General features: G+C 40.2%; 1 protein-coding gene across 1 annotated transcript in view; it reads left to right on the top strand.

Moving 5' to 3' along the window:
- Positions 1-22,695, top strand: part of Clvs1 (clavesin 1) — a 179,515-nt gene that overhangs the window by 73,332 nt on the left and 83,488 nt on the right. The window contains exon 2 of the mRNA XM_059253834.1: positions 6,168-6,342. Coding sequence (XP_059109817.1) covers positions 6,168-6,342 — 175 coding nt within the window. The remainder of the gene's footprint in view (positions 1-6,167; positions 6,343-22,695) is intronic.

Genomic DNA, 22,695 nt, shown 5'->3' on the forward strand with positions numbered 1-22,695 from the left:
TTTCTTCAACTCCACATTCTGGAGCTTGGCATTGTGTTCTGTAAGATGCTCCATAGTGTTCAAGACATGATCCCGCCTGAGACTGTGGCAGTGAAGGCCAGGTTTCTCATACTGCAATTATTCATATCAACAAGCAATGAATTATTCTGGTGTTACAAGGAATCTTATCCTTATGCTAACACAAATTCAAAAGTTTTCTATACTTACCAAAATAATATGAAACTAAAAGAAATGAAATTTATTTGTAAAGTTTTCTTTGTTTCCGTGGTGTGCCCCCTCCTCACTTCCTCCTTACTTCTTCCCTTCCTCTCTGTATCCTTTTGAGAGATCATCCTATCAGATTGTGGGGCAGAAGCTAGGATTCTGCCTTCTGGTCTCGTCTCTTCTTCAGGAAAGTTTGAGTTTCTAACTAAAATTTAAGAGAGTAAATTTAAGATTAAACTTGTGTTTATATTAACCCTGCTACAGGGAAGCCAAATTGTTTTGTTAGCAAACTTCTCAACACTAATGTTTTTAGAGCTCAAACATTTTTACTTTTCACTGTCACACTGAAGAGTAAGGATGAATAGGTCTAGGAAGACAATAACACATGGATCAATGATGTTGTCAAATCACATAGGAATTGTTAGAACCTCCTTAAGAGAGTGTGTCACCTGAACTCCAGACCATTTCCCAAAGACTCTTGGACCTAAGAGAGGAAGAAACAAGTTCACTTGAGTTTTGCATACTTCCCATTGTTTCCACGCTGAACATGGTGACCAGGAAGGGTATCCCCACACCTCATCAGTATGGATGCTTTCCCATTCAAAAATATCTATTGCACATTTCTCCTTGCCAAATGCTTTCACAAAAAAAGAAGCTTCCCCATGAAGAAGCAAGAAGCTGCCTCTTGCTGAACATCATTCTCTGTGGGTGTTTGCACGTGTGAGAAGTGATAGAGGCACATCCCTAGAGTCCAGTCCAATTTGCCATCATATCAGACAGGGTTCATGTTGGCCTGGAGGCCAAATCAGAGGAGCTCCATTGAGTATGTCCTCTCTTGGTTTTCTGAGGCATCACTGTCAGTTAGGATAGTGGTTAATCTGAAGGGAATCTTAAATGGAATGACAAAATATGGAAGAGTGCATAAATAAATGTTTCTAGAACTGTGACTAAGACATAGGTACCTGGATAAAAAACCATGTTTGACATTACTCAGTGGTTTATTGTGACCTTTAAAATTCTTAAGGAAAACGTTCATAGACATTTAGTCACATTATTCAGTAAGTATTAAAATTTACAAGAGAGCTTTAATTCCAAATATTAATGACTTCTTGCTACAACAGAAAAATTACTGCAGGAATATGCACTGCTGTTGTGGACTAGCTGAGAAGTTCTCTCCCATTCTTCCTGAGAACAAGGATTATTTACAATCCCATTATGCCTCTAATATGGTCATCTGCTCACATATGACCTCTTTTTCTTATTTGAGTCAAGTCTTGGGAGTGAAGTCTTAGAATCTTCTACAATGTCAAGACAAATGAGTCAGTTTTTGAAAGCTCAACATCTTCTAACTGGTAACCGCTATTTTACACTATTTCATCCCTCACTTGTGATAGATTTTAAAGTCTTAAATGGTGATGTTAAGCAACAATAAAACTATAAACACAACAAGAGAACCTTAAAATGAGCTGTATTCATGGTCTCTAGGTGGTCTCAGTATGATGATGAAGTACCATTAAAAACCCACTGCTGAGTCCTAGTTAATTGAAATCCTTATGGGGAAATTTCAAAGGTTTCCCCTTTTAGGATAATTCCTCACATTTCACTGGCAATTTACAGTTCACATGGTGCTTTCATATGAGGAGGTTAAAAATTTCACACTAAACTCTGACAATTCAAAGGCTATGCAAATTATGAAAAGAATGAATGAAATGTAAATACCAATTTTCATCTGTTATTTCATTCTGAAACACATGCTAAAATATTCTGATCTAATTGTGATTGCAGGCAAAAAAGAATCTTTTTCCTCTGGGTTATTAGAGTTAAACAATCCATGTCTACATCAGTTCATCTGGTGAAGATACTCTGAAAATGGCTTTTTGCCTTCAGTTGAATTGTTAATGGCCATTTTGGTTTGCCTAGGAACCTTATCAGAGCATGAAGACTCATGGTGACATGCCACAAGCTCCTGCAGGCCTGTTTTATTAAAAATAACTGTATTTGTAACAATTTTAGGCTGAAAAATCATGCTGAGGGTGCCACAGAGTCACTTTTTGTGCTGCATGCAACTGGGTTGTCTGGATTAATGTCTTAGTCTGCAGTATTTGTCACAACCATGGAACCAGATTCAGCTGCTACCATTCACTGTGTTCTGCACATCATTTAGATTGCCTCAGTTTTTACCACTGGATCTTCTGTCTCAAGATCTCGCTCAGGAGATCATGTTACATTTAGATGTCATGTTTCCTTTGAGTCCTTCTGACTGTGACAATCGCTCAGAATTTCCTTGTGCTTTGACATACTTCACAATTGTGAGAAATACTGGTCATCTGTTTCGGGGAATGCCCATCAGGTGAAAGGTGTTTAGTGTTTTCCTCATTATTGGTCTGACAGTATGAGTGGGGGAGGACAGTTCTAGAAATAAAGTACCATTTTTAACATCATAGCAAGAAAAAACACTTTGTAATTTCTTTCTGGCGATACCGCCCTTGGTCTCCTGGCTCCAGCTGTGTCCCCAGATTTCTCTGCTGTGCAGTGACTCTCCTCTGCTCTTCAGACAGCAATCGCCATGTCCAGCCAGTACTGATAGAGCAGGCAGTTCTGCTCCAAATCCTCCGGAGTGGATTATCTACATAAATTATTTAGTTTGATGGCTACTTTAAATTCCAAACAGCTAGGAGTATTTCACAAGTGAAGCATATTACAAAAAGGAAAGAGGAAGGGGAAATTTAAATGAGGAAGCCAAGTAGTCAGGAAGTGGAGGGTGTATTTCCAGCTAAGGTAAGTGGCAAGGCCACACTCCAGTGACAATGAAGCCTCATCACACTGTTCTATCTGCCATCTCCCCACCCATCAGGTCATCTATAAAAGTGAAGCATGTGCCAGTCAGTGGTGGCTCATGCCTTTAATCCCAGCACTCAGGAGGCAGAGGTAGGCGGATCTCTGTGAGTTCAAGGCCAGCCTGGTCTACAAAGAGAGTTCCAGGAAAAGCACAAAGCTACACAGAGAGACCCTGTCTCGAAAAACCAAAAAAAAAAAAAAAAAAAAAAAAAAAAAGTGAAGCACGTGAATGTTAGGAAGGGAAACTAGTCCACAATGCTTTTACTTGACTCCTGGAATCATCTCATGTATGGACCATTGTCCTTCCTGCCGATGCCTGCTCTAAATTCTGGTCTTTGTTAGAAGTGGACACAAGTGAATATGCTATGGGAAAAGATTCATCTCTTACTTAAGAAGTAAGGTAATAAGGTAGAGAATAGTTAATTTAATAAATATATTTATTATTTTTTTCATTACCAATTTCTATCTTCAACCATCAACTAAAGTGTTCTCTGAAAACTCCCTCAGGAAGTACTCTGTTGCTGGAAATGGTGGTTCACACCCATATTCCCAGCACTTGGGAGACAGAGATAGTCAGATTGGGAATTTGAGGCCATTCTGGGATTCATAGTGGGACCCAGTCACAGAAAATCAATCAAGTAAACAACTAAACCACAACAAGATCGACTTGGGAACATGTTGGTTATTTCTCCTTCCCCATTCTCCTTAACTTTGCTGTTGCCTTGGCTTTTAAAACCACCCTCTTGTCTTGGACAGTTATTGACACATCGCAAACCATACCAACACCCAGTAGTTTAAAAAGCAGTTGTTTATTTCTGCTCTTCCGTCTGTGGGGAGTTTACCTAGGCAAGGTTGAGACCGGCCTCTCTGCTTCCTATGGGAGACCTGCCAGCCAGCCAGCTGGGTTTTCTTGTCCTGTGTGCATCTCATTCTCAGTCTATCACTCCAGTTGTGGTATGGTTTGACCAGGACATTAGTAAAAGGAAAAGAGAACACGATGGCATGTCAGCTCCTTGAAGAACAAGGCTAAAAATGGCAACATTTTTGGTCTGTCTACATGCCATGAATCGAGGCAAATCACATAGACAAGGAACTATGTCCTTAATGAGTAGGTTGGACATGAGAATTTGGGGTCAGTGATATAGAAATACAGTTTTTCCTTCATTAGAACAGTCTCTTCTTTTTTATTAAACCATCCTGTCTTGATATTTTCCCCTTTCATTATTTTTTTTAATTCTCCTCCCTTTATTTTTAATATCGTATACAGGGTTGATGTAAGACTCAGATTCTCAGCCCTGGTTCTATTTCTAGATTTGCTCTTGTTAAGAAAGTTTATCCAAGTTCAGATTCCCTGGTTCCCCAATGGTCATTTCCTGCCATTGGGTATTTTTATATTGCCATTTGAAATCACCTAAACACATAGTTTTGGTTCCATGTTCCTCTTAAATCAATATTTCTTCACAAGACAAAGGTGTGTTTCTGACTTGAGTAAGTTGCCTGGTGACAATGTAAACTGAAATCCAAGCCACAGCAAAAACAATTCCATGAAAACTGATCCTAAGTCTCTAAGACCACAGCATCTCTAAAATAGGCTGTTTTTTTTTTTTTTTAAAGAAAACACTAATGATAAGAAGAGCATCCAGAGCAACTCTTTCCATCCAGAGGTCATACAGGTCCATGAGCATCATGTTTGCACAGCTGAAAGTGTATGATGTGGGTAGCTCTGAGCACTTACCCATCCCCATATATCAGGTCTAATCTAAGTGGGTATATTGAGGAAGGAACATTTTAGCTCAGTATCAGAGAAACAGAACTTTCATGAAGGGCAGAAACAGAGTGGGCTGTTTATTTTTATTCTCTCTTTAGTCCTAAAATACCTCATTCTTCATTATTTGAATTATCTACACAAAGCCTGTTCACTTAAGGTTTGTCCCAAGCCATGTTCTCTTCATACACCCTTCCCAGACTGAGCAAATGGTATCAATCTCTCTCAACTCATGTAGCTCATTTCCAACCCCCTCCAACTATTATCTTTGAAAGTAGAGACAGGGCACACTAACATAACTTCAAACATGAAACAAAACTCTGAGCTTGTAATAGGGGTGTATTCAATTGTAGGTGCTCAAACTCTATTCTGCAAGCATTATGGTTAGGGTTCAGAACCAGATTGATCATCTTAGGAATCCAGTTCTTTGACACTGACTTCACATAACCAAGCTTCTGGTTTTTATCAAGGTCTGAAGGAAGTCATAGAATTTACAAACACTTGACATCCAGGCTTAGATCTTCTCGCTCATCAGACACTGATTATAAAAATCTTGTAACACATTAGATTTTCAGTTCACCTCATTTGCAAGTGCCTATGTCATCATTTTATCATGTCTGAAAACATTTAAATGGAAGTCAGCTGTTATTTGGACCTGTGATGTGGAGGCTTATGTACAGCCCTGGAGAACTATCACCCTAGTTTGTATTCATCTGCCTGTTGTCATAGTTACTGATGTACTCAAAGTGATTTCCCTTCTGAATCACAACCTGTAGGCCTTAGATGAAAATAAACTCGTCTTCCTGCTTTATTTTTTGCTACCCATGAATCAAAACTAAAAACATAGCAAGAATAGCATGGGCGTTTATTTTATACTCTCTACAAGGTTCTAGCATAGAAAAGAAATAAAAGATATTTAATCCAAATAAGCACCTGTGATTGAGGTTTAACTCCATTTGCTCATCAATGATTCATTGAATGCCTAGGTACTGAAGATACTGCCAGGTTTGTAGCCCAGCTCCTGTATCAGAGTGTGGGGGCAGGGCTATGTTTCTGCAAGGTGTGAATGGTGATGCAGTGGAAGCAGTACAGAGAGCCATGAGATGCAGAAGAATAACATTTCATTAAGTCCAAGATGCTGTTGTGACCAAATCAAAGGGAAGCACCCATCCTGGCCACCTTGAAGCATTGTTCCAGGATGTTTAGCAAATTATTTTCATTCATTCTGCATATAGAACCTCTGTGAGTCTGCATGCAGGATTCATGGGGACGCGGGGTGAGGACAGCAGTCACCACACACAGTGTGCCGTCTGTCAACTCTCTAGACTCACACACACTCTCCTTTCTGTTCCGAACATAGGAACTCCTTCACAGACATCCTTCGTGCCATTCTGCTGTCCCTGGAAGTCCTCATCGAAGATCCTGAGCTGCAGATAAATGGTTTCATTTTAATTATAGACTGGAGTAATTTTTCCTTCAAACAAGCCTCCAAATTGACACCTTCGATCCTTAAACTGGCCATTGAAGGATTGCAGGTATGTTCAACAAGATACAATGCTAGATGTGTTTGACTGGACTTTTGCCTGATTATTGCAACCAAAGTGTTACCTATCCTTTATAGTAGATAAAAGAAACAGAAATACAATTCATCTGTGAGTGCTCCATATTTTAAATGTTTGTTTTTTCCCAATTAGCCTTTATTTTCATTAATAACATTAAATTACTGTTACTCCCAGCACAAATTACCTGCTGGAACGACAATAACTAGAGCCTAGAGATGTTTGGCTAAATCCACGGAGTTCACAAAATGACACCTAAGAAGCCACTACTTTATGAACATATCCTACAGAGATGGCATGGGGGCTGCTCTGGCTCTCCAGAAGCATTATTGAGCCCTAGAAATGCACCCTGTGGACCTTGACTTCCCAGAGTGTTCTGTGCTGCAGTGTTGGTGTTAAAGTAGATTGCTTCCCTGTGAACAAAGGAAGTCTACGGAGCTCAGCAGGCGGTTTACGTGACCTGTTGTCAGGATGGGTCCTTTGAGAAAGAGATTTTTGTGTTTAGAGCAGTTTTTGGGGTCCTTCAGCAGTCCCCACATCTCCAGAAGCAGTGAGCCTTTTAAGGGTTAGTGGTTCTGTGAGAAATCGCTAACTCAGAAATGTTGCTTAGCATCCTTAGGTGACACATGATCATATACAGAATTAAAGGCATAATTTCAAGGCACTCAAAAATCGGCATGGGTAAAACTCACATCTCTTCTTAGTTTGATGGGAAGATTTACTCAAAGGAGTGACTAGTTCTTTATTTGTATAGCTACATAGCAAAATACAGACCGTGAATACTTTTCAGTCCAATTCCTCCTGCTCCTCAGGACTCAAGGGTTCCACCACTCACAATATCTGAGCACCACAAGGAAGTGATGGTTCCTTCTTAAGCTGTGACTTGTTCTTATTTGGCCTCCAGTAAATATGCCCTCACAGGCCTCTGAGGAACATATGCCTATTGAATGGATTTTTTGTCATTAAAATGCTTTCCTGTTTCCCAGAGGGGTAGAACTGACATTTCAGAAGAGGAGCAGCCCATGCACATGGTCCCAAGAATGCTAAACTGTCCTTGGGCATTGTGGGCACAGCTTAGTTACCTTTGCATGGACAGTCTGCATGCAGCTTCCCTCCTCGGCTTAAAGGACAGACTTCACATTCCAGACCATCAGTTGCCTTGCCTATAACAGCTTCCCTACCTCCCCTTCTCAGCCCCTGAATAGAGCTTCTCTCTCTAACCTTTTGTTAAAGGAGATTTTAAGCTTCAAGATTCAGCTCATGCTCATAATTAGGCTGGCCATTATTTCTAGGAATTTCTGCACAAGCTTCTATCTTTTCTTTTAAACAGATGATTTTATTAAATATGTGAGTTGCTGTGATTTAACTTATATTCCCTTATACAATTTTTTACCAGAAAAAAATTAATTCTCTTTAGTTAGCCCCAAGTTCCAATTTTTCAATCTGAAAAGTGTGTGGATTGCACAGCAGGCCCCTTGCTAACCTTGCTAGACTGGTACAGATCTTCCTGAATCAATGCATATGAGTGAAGCTATACATAAAGCTGAGCTATTGTCCCAGGAAACACCCAATGACCCTTGGTAGCTCAGGATGGGTCCCGTTTAGGCCTTCACTTTCCATGTGCCAGGGTCCAAGATGGATCCCACAATGTTCTGCAGTTCCAGTTAAGGGGTAGCCTCTCCTGGGATGAGGAGAGATTTGTGAAATCGGGGTCAGAAGGCATAAGGTATGTGCTCCCCTGGTCTCCAGAGCAGTGGGCTTACTTTTTCAGGGCAAAACAAGCCATTCTGATTAAAAGAAGGCATCAGACCATTCTGGATTAAAACTGTCTAAATTGAGGTGCAGCTCTGGCTACTCAGGCCTCAGGATCCTGAGACCGCAATAGAGCCTGCATGGGGCAGGAAGATATGGCTCCAAGGAAGCTGAGTTAAGGTAACGCTCTTCCATCTAGGACAGTAGTTCTCAACCTCCCTAACGCTGCAACCCTTTAATACAGTCATCATGTTGTGGTGACCCCAACGATGAAGTTATTTTTGTTTCCACTTCATAACTGTAATTTTGCTACTGTTATGAATCATAATGTAAAATATCTATGTTTTCCAATGGTCTTCTTCATTATGGGGGTTATCCTCATCTCTAGCTGGCCATGAACCTTTCTGATACCTAAAAAGGCTATAACTAGAACCAAACAGAATTTGCTCATTTTTGGCCAACATTGCTATACTGCAATAGTTCTACATAAGTCTCCAATTGTTATCTATAAAAATTGGAGAAAAAAAGAGAAATTACACAATAGTACTAACTGACAATAGGGGATACAAGAAAAGCTATACAAGGGCATGATCATAACAGAAGAGAAGACATATCCTGCCTTCTTTCCATGTACCTGGAGAGAGACTTGAAGAGGCCCAGGTATCTGCTGGACCCTCACTTAGGAGCTTGCAGGGGAAAGACAGCCTGTGTTCCAACATACAAAACTTGCACTGTCCGCCTTCTTGTCTAGGGTCGGTTTGAGAAATGGCCTTCTCAGGGGAATAGTCAGACAACTGTGGTGTTTTACCATCTGGTTTGAGATTTCAGCTGTTTACAGGATGAATCTAGGATTTCTTCATGCTCAGTCCCTGGAGAATTTAGGGCCCAGGGGTGTAATGCCACCCTGTAGTGAGTAGCTGTTCCAGCTTTGACCTTGAAACACTGCCCCTAGTGTGGCAGCAAGTAACTGCCACACCTGCCTATGACCTGCCCCTGGGGTGTGGCCAAGAGGAGACCCCTTAAGATCTGAGACGCATATGTGTTCACCGTCTTAGTTCCTCATGGTCCTGCAGGCTGGATTTGCAGACCAACTCAGAGTTCCCCAGAGAACCATGCTGGACTGTACCTCATCTCTCCAGGATCCTATAATCGACCCTTTATTGGTTATAAGTTACCCCTAGAATAAACCTTCTTTAATTACCCGATAAACTACGTGGAACTGCCTCGTTAATTATAGCAATACCACTCCTACATATCTAGGTAATGAATGAAGTAATTCCAATAGGAAGAAGAGAGTGGGCTAGCTCAGATAGTTCATTCTTGAGGCAATAATAACTTAAAGTTATGGGCAGTCCTGAATCTCATATTCCAACCTGGTTAAAGAGGCCTGAGTTTTTGATCTATTTAATTCTCTATAAAGAGTCGTTTAGAAAGATTGCTGATTTTTCCAGGTTCAGCTCTCCTGGGATGAAGGGCTGTGTGAAGTGGGGTTGATCATGAAGGGAAGTCAGGACACAATGCTTTTAGGTGAGCACATAAAAGGGAAGCTGCAGAAGGATTCAGTTATTTTCAATTGAAGGTCTCAGGTGTTCTGAACCTGGTATGACCCTTCGGAGTCCTCCCCAAAGTCAAGGCAATGGTATTGATGTTTCCATATTGTCCACTCATTGTGAGCTGGCTACCCTAAAAAGGGCTGTGAACCTGGTACCTCCATTCTGAGGCCAAGAGGCAGCTTCCATCTGAACCCATTCTCCAGGTATCCCTCGCAGTGAGTGGGCATGTGCAGAGCATCCGAAGCAATAAGCAAAAGACATTTGGAATATCATGCAGTGGAACACAAGGAGCTTTGCTTATTCAGGATCTTTTTCTTTGTTACCCCAAATCCCAATTAACTCAAAGTGGAGGTGTTACTCCACAGTTTAGAGATAATGGAGCTGGGATAGGATTAATACCAGTTTTTTATTGGGGGAGGTCTTTTAGTTGTATCTATATTTCAGAAGGTAATTATTTTGTCTCTGAATATAATTCAAAACCCAGCATGTGTGAAAGACTTTTAGTCATATATTTTACAAATGAATTAATTATGGAAATAATGTAGAATATTGTGGTTTAAATCTTTTCATTATTTATCTATTTATTGGTGTGTGGGGAGTGCATTTACCATACCAAGAGGACAACTTGTGGGAATTGCTTCTCTTCTACTGTGTCAGTTCTAGGGCTCAAACTGAGGTCATCAGGCTTGGCAGTAAGCATTTTAACCCCAAGACATCTTGACACCCCCCAAACCTGTTTAAAGGGTCATCATATTCTCCCATCCGAAGTTACCCTTTATTATCCGGTCACAGGGTGCAAGAAGAACTCTGCAGCACGCTTTTCTTTTCAGAGAATCTTTCAGGGGAACACATTGTTGAGACTACCAAATTGTTCCAGTTTACTTGACTATCTGTGACTGTTTCTCAAAGAATTTTAGTTAAAATACAATTTTCAAGAACTCATTTCTTTTTTCCCTGGTCTTTTTTTTTTAACCATAAAATTTTATATATTTTTTATCACACTTTCTCCTCCCTCGAATCCTCGCAGATCCTCTCTACCCCCACCCACTCAACTCCATGTCCTTTCTTTCTCTCTCTGTTTGCCCTGATCTTTAAATGTGGACAATACTGACTAGGACTCTTTAACAATCATTGCATCTATTCATTAAAAATTCTTCACATTTTAATCAAATTCAATGCAATTCGTACATGGCCATTTTTACACAGCACAGTATGACTCTTAGTGATCTTGGGAATTCTGGCAGGAGAAGCCACACTTCAAAGTCCTGCTCCTGAGATTTGTAATGTTTTCAAAGTTATCTTTCTTGTCAATCATTGCAACACAGGTCTTACAGTCAATGCTTGGTCTTTCTCGGTGTGCAGCCAGCTCATGTGCTCAGAAAGCTCACTGTGTTTCACTGATGGAGAGCTATAGCCACTTGTCGTGGGGGGGAGTATTTACAAAATGTCTTGTCTTGGATTCAAATATTTGTGTGGGTTTAGAGAATCCCGTTCTTCACTCAGTTGAGGAAATCCAAGAAATGTCTGGCTTTTTGCTCTGTTCTAGTTTTTCTTTTATTTTTTCATTCATTTACACGTTCATATTATTATTTCCTAGGCAACCTAGAACGTTTATCAAGTCATTAACTCTTTGCTCAAAATGTATTAAAATGTGTCAGGTAACTCATATTTTGTATTAAAGATGTTTTCATAGCCTTCAGTCAACTATGAATCAACCTCCTTCAGACAGGTTTGTAGATGTAACCAACCATCTTATTAAATAAGAAACACAGAGCCGATTCAGAGAAGAAAGCCAAGAGGTCAGAGCTAAGAGCCTTACCGTTCCTGCTTCAGCCAAGAGAACTCTCCAAAAAGGGCCTACTTCCTGTCTGTTCGTCTTTATATAGACTGTCTGTTCTGCCTTCTTATTGGTTGTAAACCCAAACACATGACTGCTTCGTCACTGCCTGTATGTACAGCCCTCCAGGTCCTCTATGATATTGAGATTAAAGACATGTGTCTCCAATGTTGGCTGAATCCTTGAACACACAGAGATCTACCTAGCTCTGTCTACCAAGTGCTGGGATTAAAGGCGTGCGCCACCACCGCCACGCTCTTGCTGTGGCTCTAATAGCTCTGACCCCCAGGCAACTTTATTTATTAACATACAATTAAAATCACATTTCAGTACAAGTAAAATACCACCACACATGTTTGAGCCAGACTAATTGAAAAGATAGTCCATTTCTTCTACAGTTGTTTCCCCTTCAATGTGTGTGTGTGTGTGTGTGTGTGTGTGTGTGTGTGTGTGTGTGTGCATTTGTGTACTGGTACACACATGTGTGCCTGTGTGTGGAGGTTAGAGGACAATTTCAGGTATGGATTCTGATGATATCCATCCTTTTCTTTTGAGACATAGTCTATTTACTGGCCTAGGACCCACTCATCTAGAACTCTCTGGAGAGTAAATCTGAGGAATCTGCCTGTCTCTGACTATCCAATGATGGGGTTTTAAGTAGGAACCACCATGCTTGCCTTCTTTATACATGGATTCTAGGATTCTATTGAACTCAGGTCCTTGTGCTTGAAGGCAATTACTTTATCAAAAGGAAGTATTGTCCCAGCTCTTTCCTTTTCATCTTAATAACTTGTCAAGTCTTAACCCAGGTGGTTGAAGATTTGAAGCAACATCCAGAACCTTGGCCAACTCATATCATCCATCTCCTTACAGCTTATTTTGTTAAACCCATTCAATCCTGCCATATTCTCTATGTACCCCTTTCCGTTTTTCATCCCCCTTTCCAAAATATATGTGTTTACTTACTCTGGGGAATCTAGAGTGCCATATTCAAGTGAAAGAGTAAACTGCCTGAAAATCTGTCATGTCATGGGCAACATGATAGTTCCTTAGTATAAATGAGCAGACCAAGCTATGCTTCGAAATTTAGAAAGGCATTCTGTACATTACAATCAACAGTAGGCTGTCTCCAGTCCATATCCTAGGTATGCAGACGTTCTGACTCATTTATTCTTTAAACATGGGTTAGTTACTCTAATCATGGGATTTAAAGGAGATGACAAAGCTAATCTGGCTTCAGGAAATATTTTTTCCAGGGCTTTCCTTTCCAAGGTCTAGTCCTCATGAAGATGCATGGGCCCTACTCTCATTCTTCTGATCAAGAACCATGTCAACAGTCTTCCATGTGGTTTGTAAGACACCCAGGTGTGAGAATTGCTGCTTTAACACATGGTATATAACATAATACTTACCTGCTGGCCAAGTTATCCCACATTACTGTACCCTCTACCAGACTTCCTCATTTCTTAGTTCTGGTACATAGATGGAGAGTTGACCCTTCATAAACATTTCTAGGTGTTGATGTTGCTGGTATGACCACACTTTGATGTGGATAAGAGCATAGTCTACTATCTGGGCTTTCATACTGTCTCTGCACTTGACCTCAGACAAGTCCTTCTCTCCCTGAGTTCCAGTTCTCCATCTGCACAATGTGGTATCATAACAATATCTATCTCACAGCTGTGTAGCAGAAATTAAATGAAAAGTATCTGTGTATAGCCAGTGCTTCATGAATATCCAAGTGATATTGAAATGATGAAGAGACCAGCCCTTGTCTGTAGATTCATTGGCTTTTATGCACTTGTATAAATGAAATCTGCATTACCTGACTCTGTAAGCCTGTGTTTCTGAGCACTGGACCTAGCCAGCCTTATCATTATTCCTAAACAAGGAAGTTCCTTATCTCTCTGTGTTACCATGACTCAGGCCCAAATGGTGTCACCTGCCTGCTCAGAGGTGCCTTTGTTTCTATTCTTATAGTGTGATCTTGTCAATTATCACCCAGTAGCGGAAGAGTGAGTCCAGTCACAAAGGGTTGGCATTGGATGATGGGTGGGCCTGAAATTCACCTTCTCCCTGTAAGACTCTTGCAGTAGCAGTATCTACAACATCTTTGACTGTATATACTAAAGCATCTTAAGAACATAAAGAAAAATATTTGCATTTTAGACAAAGAAGCTTACGAATTTGTGTCTTCTAAAGTTTTCATGTATACTCAAAGAACATGTTTACTCTGAGCAAACAGTGTTTTGCCTTCTCATACCACAAAGCTGAAATTCTGAATTTGTAGTAGTACAATCTGTTATTATGGAAATACTAGAGGAATAAAACATCTCTTTGAAAGCTCTACCTTGTTAAGTGTCAATTAAACTCAGGAAGATAATCAGAGCTAATGATACCCTGGTGATCCTGATGCAGACAGTATGGCCCATTTAAAATAGTTCCAGTTAAATAGGTCTATCTCTGGCATATTTTTGACAAATGGTCTTTTGGACTCTTGTCTTTTCTAAACGAAGGCAGTCTTTCAATTCAATTCAACCCATGGAGAAACAATCTCTGAGCCTTTACTTCTAGTTAGTTACAACGGTAGAGACACAGCCTCTGACACTGGGGAGGCCGTGCTTCAGAGCAAAGGCAGACCTAGAAACAAACTGTAAAAGACAACATTCAGAAAGGAAGAACACTGAGCAATTAGAATCCCAGATGAAGAAAACAGTACAGCCCCTAGGAGTCAGGAATCGTTTCCTGGGCAACAACACCGCCTCATCTCATTCTTAGCAGATGAGTGTGGAATAGGAAAGACAGAAGGGAAGGAATTTTAGGCAATGGGAAGACTATCGTCAAAGACACAGAGGCCAAGTGCAGCTCAGCAGAAGAGAAAATTAGAATTCATTTCAAACCCTACAGCTCACAAGCACCAGAAAGGACTTCAGTGCATTCGTGGTAATCTGAAAAATTCGATAACCTTAAAATATATTACTGAAGCAAGACAGCAGATTTGTATTTCCTGTGGTGATCATTTAGACCTTGTGAGTAAGAAAAATGTTTTAGTTACTTTCTTCATCAGTATCATCAAACTATCTGACAGAAGCAAATGAATGGCAGAAAGATTTATGTCAGCCCATTGTTTCCAAATGAGTCCTCTGTGGCAGGGATGGTGTGGCTAAGGAGTTGGCCCATCTGTAGATCTGGAAGCAGGCAATGGCTGCTTCTACCATCTTGGCAGATCAGAAGGCACAAGGTGGGAAGGGAAGCTGTTCTATACTGTGCTGTAACCTTCAAAGGCCTGTGCCAAGCAGTGTGTGTTGTCTAGACTGACCCCATGCTCCAAAGGTCTTATAAGCCCCCCAAATAGTGACAGCAGCTGAGGACCAAATACTCATGAGCAGGGTTGGGGTTAGGGTGTTTGCATTTCACATTAAAACCATAATAGAAGTTACAATACTGAATAAACCAATTAAAACTCAATGTCAATAATACAAATAAGGAATACAAATTAGGAAAAATGTAAATTAGGAAAATTGTAAGCAAGATAAGGTGATTTGATTATGAAAGTGTGGAAGGGCAAGATTTAGATGGGAAGTTAAGGTGAAGGGTAAAACTACCTACTGAGATGATACTGAGAGAAGTGGGCAGGTGTGGAAAAGAAAGTGTCACCGAGCATTTGTTCTGTGCTTCAAGAATAGTTTGATTGTATTCTCCAAAGGTTCACATGTTGAGAGTTTGGTCCTGTGTGTGGTGATATAAAAGTTATGGTATATCCTTGAAGAAGTAGACTCTAGTGGGAACAAATAGGTCATTGGGATACTGTCCTGTGTAGCTCCTGTGGGACCTCACTGGGTTACCACAGAGGGCTTTGTCATAAAGACGCAAGACTGGCATTCCTTACCCCTCTGACTTCCTATTTTACTACAGAATATCATCCTTGTCCCCATCTCTGCCATGATGCTTCTGAATGACACAGCCAATGGTCCCTTAACTTGATGAGACCATCTGATCATGGGCTTTCTGCCTCCAAAATTAAACCCAATAAGCCTCTCTTCTTCATAAAGTATCATTTTATTATAGTAATAGGAAATTAACTAAAGCCATTAGACCTGCAAACTTAAGGTCCTAGGAGACAGTCTAATTCTTTACATTGAATTGGAGATGAAAGAGAGGTTTGGGCTAAATATATAGATTTGGGTATTTTTTATTTTAAAAGCATTTTAAATGTAATATATATATATATATATATATATATATATATATATATATATATATGACTGTTTTGTCTGCATCTATGTCTGTTCATCATGTGCATGCCTGCTGCCTACTGAGGCCAAAAGAAGGCATCAGATTCCCTGGAACTGGAGTTACATCAGATGGTTGGGAGCAGCCATTTGGGTGCTAGGAATCAAAACTGAATCCTCTGGAAGATCCACCAATGCTCTTAACCTCTGAGACACCTCTTCAGTCCATATTTTCAATTAAGAATCACTTTATTGTAGTGAACACACAAATAAAAACATCACACAGCTAAATTAAGGAATTCCTCAAACACTTGCCCTGTTCAAACTCAGTACATCTCAGTGAGTCCCCATCCAATTAGCATGGCCATTCTGAAGCCATGGAGCTGCACATGGTGCTCTACACTCCTGCTATCAATTACATCTTTATGTACTTATCCACCACGAGAAAAGAAAAATCATGGCAGAGTTAAGACTAGGAAAACAGCTTTACATCCTTATGTGTCCGGTAGCTATACCAGTCATTCCTCATTCCTTAATATTACCATGTGGTCTCCTTTCTAAATGTTATCCTCTACCTACACATACATTTGTTTATATATATAAATGCACATACATTGTAGGCTAGGGGACATATGTTTCTTTCTCTCTGAGAGTGTATGACATCACCTACTCTACTATACATTCTAAGTTCATCCATTTTCCTGCAAATTTTGTAATTTTAGAGATTTCACAGTATCTGAAATTCTAGGAAAGATAAAATTCAGGCAAAACTAAGGAATGGGAAGGAGCAACTGAGAGAATAATTCTATTCTGTGGTATGGTGGGGTGTCGGCTAGAGGGGTGTCGGCTAGAGGCCCTGGGTGAAGAGGGGGGTTGAGAAAGGAAGATGAATTTGTCAGTAAACATATCTCCCCAGACCACAGGCTCAGAGGTATGGAAGAAACCCAGCAGAGGAAGCAGAAAGATGGTAGCAGATAAAACATTCAATATCACTTTTATGTCGGGCAAGATGGCCACTAGAGGAAAACATTAGGGTCCTTCACACAGCAGCAAACGTCCAGTCTGGACAAAGTGTTGGCCTCTGTGAACTGTTTGGTTACAGAATAATATTTTTCAAAGAGTCAAAAAAGAGATTTATGCCTCTTGTGATTATGAAATGAAGTGTGGAGTGGCTGTCCAGGGATTCTGCTCTGAATGTATTGTTTTAATACACCTACAGGAAGATACTTAGTTCTGTTTGTGTCCTGGGGGACCCAGCCTCAAGTCCAAACAGCACTTGGCATTCCTAAAGTGCTTTTCCCTGCATAACCTGCATTCCCCTGAGATTAAAGCATGGGTAGAAAAATAAGATCCCTTGCAAGCAACAGAGTTTCCTGTTTCCAAGAGCTAAAAAACCAACTGGAGCCAAAGCCAAGCAGAGTGAAAGTGAAAGAGAATTCACATGGCGGAACAATTCTGCGCTATGCTGCCTTCCCGGCTCAGCCAGACCTGGACCTAGAAGGGGACTTTCCTTGCCCATCTGTCAGTCCCACTGTCTCTGGACCAGCTTCTTTTCAGAAGCATTTCTCCATGAGATGTCTTGGCTGTCTGACAGTGCCCTTGGCATCTACACCATGTGCAAAAGTGGGGTGAAGGGGTGTTGCCCAAGATGCTACATCTGAAGCATTTCAATATAAAAACATGGAAAGACGGTTGGCATGATAAATCTAGCATCCATTCTGAATGAGATTTTGGGTTTCTTGGAGGCCAACTAAAGATTTCACACTTTTCCACGTGTCTTAAAATTGGAGAAAGTGTCCTTTGTGGGAATAAACGTGTGAATTCATGAAAATGAAGGCACTTGTTTCTAAGAAACCACTAAACATTGCTAACCCCCTTTTAGTTACTACAAAGGAAAAACATCAAAATGTAAATTCTTTTTTATATTAGAATGCGATATATTGTGTACCCCAATAAAATTTATCTGGGGATCAGAGGACAGAGACAACCACTAGATTAGACATAGAGGCCAGACAGTGATGGCACATCCCCTTAATCTTGTCACTCGGAAGACAGAGATCCATTTAGATCTGTATGAGCTCAATGCCACACGACGAACAGAGCCAAGCATAGTGGCACACACCTTTAATCCCAACACTTGAGATTCATGCCTTTCATTGGGAAGCACACACACTTTTAATCCCAGGAAGTAAGATGGCAGAACAGAAAAAGGTATTTAAGGCGTGAAGAAACAGGAACTCATTGTCTTAAGACTGAGGATTTCCTAGAGGTAAGAGCTTGTAGCTGATTTGTTCTGCTTCTCCGATCTTTCAGCTTTCACTCCAATATTTGGCTCTGGGTTTTTTATTATAAGACCTTTTAAGATTCGTGTTACATTAGAAGTAGAAGGATCTGGTTTTATACAAGGAAATACTAATATATAAGTTACAGTCACAAAATACACAATTTAGGTGAATTTTTAGAATCTGAAAACATCTAAGTAATTAATGGAAAAGCAAGAAAAATCAAATCTTGTGACCCAGAAGTACTGTGTGTTAAAAACTGACACCAAAAGTAGCCACTTTGCTGTCTTCAAAACCAGATTGGTTTTGTTTTTAATTTCCCCCAAAAGAATGCCAATGAGACTCATTCCTACTTGCTCCTATCTCAGCCAATCAAGCTCAACAATCCTGGGGTTCTGTCTTGAGAGTATCATTTGCATAAATGATCTAAAACTCTTTGTGTCTCCATGTAGAATTTGATAATTATTCTTGGAACTCTGGAGAATTCTCTGTCTGGAGACAGAGAAATATGGTGACACCTTCCTTAAGCAATTTCAGAGCAATTGTATCCCATATAATACTGAATCTGCAGCATCACATTACTGCTACAGAATCACTGCAATCAGCTACACACTGGAACTAAGAGATGCTCTGATTGAACTGATTTACTCTTATTTTACAAATAATTCTCACTGATGAATGTAGCTGAAGTTTTCCTATGTCCCGCCTGGCCCACGGTCAGGACAAATCTCTCTCACCTGCCAGTCCCACAGCCGCCCAAACCCAAATAAACACACACAGGCTAATACTAGTTTCAAACTATGGCCATGGCAGGCTTCTTGTTATCTAGTTCTTATATCTTAAACTAACCTATTTCTATAAAGTTATACTTTTCCACGTGGCTTGTGGCTTACCAGTACTTTTACATCTTGCTTCTCCTGGTGGCAGCTAGCAGCATCTCCCTGCTCTCTTTTCTTCTCTCCTATCTCTCCAGTTAGAATGCCCCACCTAATCTTATTCTGCCTCACCACTGGCCAAACAGCTTTATTTATCAACCAATCAGAGCAAAAACTATTCACCGCATACAGAACGACATTCCCATCAGATGAATTCAAGGTTTCACTTAGTATATCTACAATGTAGGCAATATTAAGAAATAACAGCTGCCTGGGTGTTGCTCAGTGGAAGAATATGTGCTAAGAATGAGCAAAGCCATGGGTTCAACCCCTTCCTTCCTAACCCAGCTAGCAGCCAGATAAGAAGCACAAATCATGTAAATGATTACTTCTGAACCTGGAAACTGCAGAATTCAGGCTGTTTTATGTAGATGCTACTATTCAACCATGCCCTGAGACAATCAGTATATGGTAGCATCAGATCCAATGTACACAGCTATGATCCTAAGCAATCTGGAAGAGTCTCTCACTCATCCAGCACTACCAAAGACATGGACACATGCAGACTATCAGAGAGATTTTTATCTCCAATAGTTACTATGTAATATAAAATTTTTATACCTCACCTTAGTTCCTTGTATATCTTGAGAGTTATAGAAACTGTTAACTATCCTGTGTTTTAAGAGACTGAGAATAGTTGATAGTGAAAACAGTTCCCACACTACCAGGAAAGCTCTTTGAAGGCTTTTGGAAATGAGAGAACAAGTGGATGCTCTAAAATATGCAGTGTGCAACAATAATAATCCAAAATTGGAATAATAATATGCAATGTCATGTAAATCCAAATTCCCCTCAAAACCATTCATTACTTATTCTGTTACTATGCACAAGGCTCTGGGGTCATTTTCAACAGAGGGAAGGAAGAAAAGGAAGAAGGAATGGGAGAGGGAGGAGAGGAGGGGAATCACCAGTAAGGTCCAGCACTCTGCATCCTTGATATTTAATGATGCATCCTACACACAACATCTTGTTTTCAATACTGTGGTTACTAGTGAGATGGCACAAATTTCTGTATATTTATTAGATGTTTTTGTTCTTCTCTGCATATTGCTTGATAATAGGCATCAGCCATTCAGGGTGGGGGTTAAAATCTTGTTTTACTACTAGCTTGTAAGAAATCTTTTTACTTAAGGAAATGAACCCTTTGCCTCATGTCACAAAGGCGTTTGTACAATTTACACTCGAATTGTGTTGCTCTTGTTTCAAATGGTTACAAAAGGTTTTTATGAAAAGTGTGTTAATTGCCTTTGCTCAGACTTACAGATTTTTCATGTATCTCAAATGTTAAATAAAATCCACTAGCATTTTCTAGACTGGGATTTCTTTCTAATTCATCCTTTTATTGTATCTGGGATTTGTATTTAGAAGATGTTAGGAAGGGATTTACCTTAATTGTGTTTTAGTGTGCCCCGATGCGGGTTATTAGATAATGCATCCTGAAGTGCACTTATGAAGGCAGATAAATCAATGCCAAGGGACTATTAAGGCAGCGAGGCCAGAGCTAGAGCCCTGTCTGCTTTCTCTGAGAAATCTGACCTAATATTTGATAAGAACAAGTCATGTGAATTAACAAAAAGTTCCCTTCGAGTCAGAAACTATTTACCCCTGAAAGGAGTAGAAGGGGTGGTTTCTCAGCAGGTCAAACGACCAGGGCAGGATGAAAATTAGCTTAGTGTTTCTTTGGGACCACCTATGAGAAAAGAAAAAAAAGACATTGGCTAGTTAGATGCAAGGCAGTTATTGTAAGGTCCATAAACTAAAAAGTTGGCAAAATAGTCCTCACTGCCACAGAATTCTAGAATGTATAGTTACAAAGGTAATTTGTTCTGCCTCAATAATAGACTGGGTTTTAGAAACTTAAAGACATTTTCTGGAAAGTATTAAGAATGTGAAAAAAGCAAGAAGCTAAGCTAATGCCAGCTCAGCTGAAATGTCATTAGTTGAGAGGAATAATTCCTAATGCCCTAATCCTTAGACTCATTAGGCTTCGGAAGAAATTATAAATTTCCTTTTCCACCAACTGAGTGAGGCTTTGATGAAGATATCGCTGGAAAAGCAATAGTATAGGACAGCATTAAAGTGGATTTTAAGTCATTGCAAGGGAGAAGTCAATTCTGAAAAAGTCTACACAAGATACAACTTAAGCTGTGAGATATCTTTACATGAACACACAGGCCCATTCTCAGATGCTGTCCCAGGTGAGCACATGAGCCCATCCTCAGACGCTGTCCCAGGTGAACAAGTCTTCACTGGGACATTAAGTCATTGCAAGGGAGAAGTCAATTCTGAAAAAGTCTACACAAGATACAACTTAAGCTGTGAGATATCTTTACATGAACGCACGGGCCCATTCTCAGATGCTGTCCTGAGTGCACTTGCCACAAAGCTCTGTTCTTGACTCCTCATTTAGTTTCTAACGTGTGTTTCTTAATTTGTAAGTAACTCCCTCAGAAAGTTAGCTGTTCATAGTGACTATTTTAACCCCAAGACTAATAAATATGTAGAGTGCACAGCAACTCCAGGCATAAAGTTAATGTTCTATCTCTGAGACTGTCCTTCCCTACTCACCCAACCCTACTCATTATTCATCAGGGCTACCCAGCACCACTCCCTTTTCTATCCCTGTTACTAATTTCTTCTCAGATGATGGTTAAACTGTACATTTCCCACGTTTGCCTTCCTTCTGGTACCTTGGTCTGTAGTGTTGCAAACTCCTCTACCCTTTCATCTTCCAGCATTTCACCCATTCCTATGATGAGCATTGTTGCACACCAGTAGGTCAAGTATCAGCACCTTTGATTTCCTCTAGATGTCTGAATCTTTTGTGAACTTGTTTGCTCTTACTGTGTTTTAGATCTAAGGGAATTTTGAGGGCGTTATACATCAATGTGACCCAAACAGCCATACTTTAGTATCTACAAAAGAGTTTTAAAGATAAAAATGATTGTTAATTTTCATCAAAATAGGGTACAGAGGAGATGGCTCAGTGCCAAAGAATGACTGGTCCTCAAGCATGAGGACCTGTGTCTCAATTTCAGCACCCAAGTAAAAAGCTATGCAATGTCATGCAAGTGTCTGTAACCCCAATGCTGTTGGGGAATTTGCTGCACAGAGCAGGATAGTCTATGTTCTCCTCTGGCCTCTGTGAGCACACACTCATACATGCACACACTTGGACAGGGATGTGCGCACACACACACACACACACACACACACACACACACACACACACATTGTTCGACTCACAGAGTTTGTTCTTCTGTGGAGTTGGGTGGGGTCTAAGAACCTGTATTTCTGTACAAAAGCACACGTAATGCTGATGCTTCTGGTCCCAGCAGCATCAGCAATCTTTTGGAGAATCATTTCTTTATAGGATCTTCTTATACAAATAAGGAATCAGGAACCAGGCGGATTTGCTCAGCGCTCCAAAGCCAGCTAATGACTCATGCAGACAGCTCACTATAAGCTTTAGTACAGGTGTTCAGGGTCCGAAATCACGACTGTACACCTGGGTATGAAGACCATTGTCTCCTTAAACAAAAAGACTAGTTTTGAATTAGAATATCTATTTCTTGCAATTTTCAAATGTTTTGCTGTTCACATATTTATACCAAATAGGAAAGCTTATTAAATTCATAAATCTCTTCTTTTCCTGTGTACATAATTGGTCTCCAATCTTAAGTGACTTTATTTAATGTTTCACAAACTTTCATCTTTCATTCTCCATCCCTGGAGCTG

This window comes from Peromyscus eremicus, chromosome 2 (assembly GCF_949786415.1).
Source record: "Peromyscus eremicus chromosome 2, PerEre_H2_v1, whole genome shotgun sequence".
In the NCBI taxonomy this organism is placed as follows: domain Eukaryota; kingdom Metazoa; phylum Chordata; class Mammalia; order Rodentia; family Cricetidae; genus Peromyscus; species Peromyscus eremicus.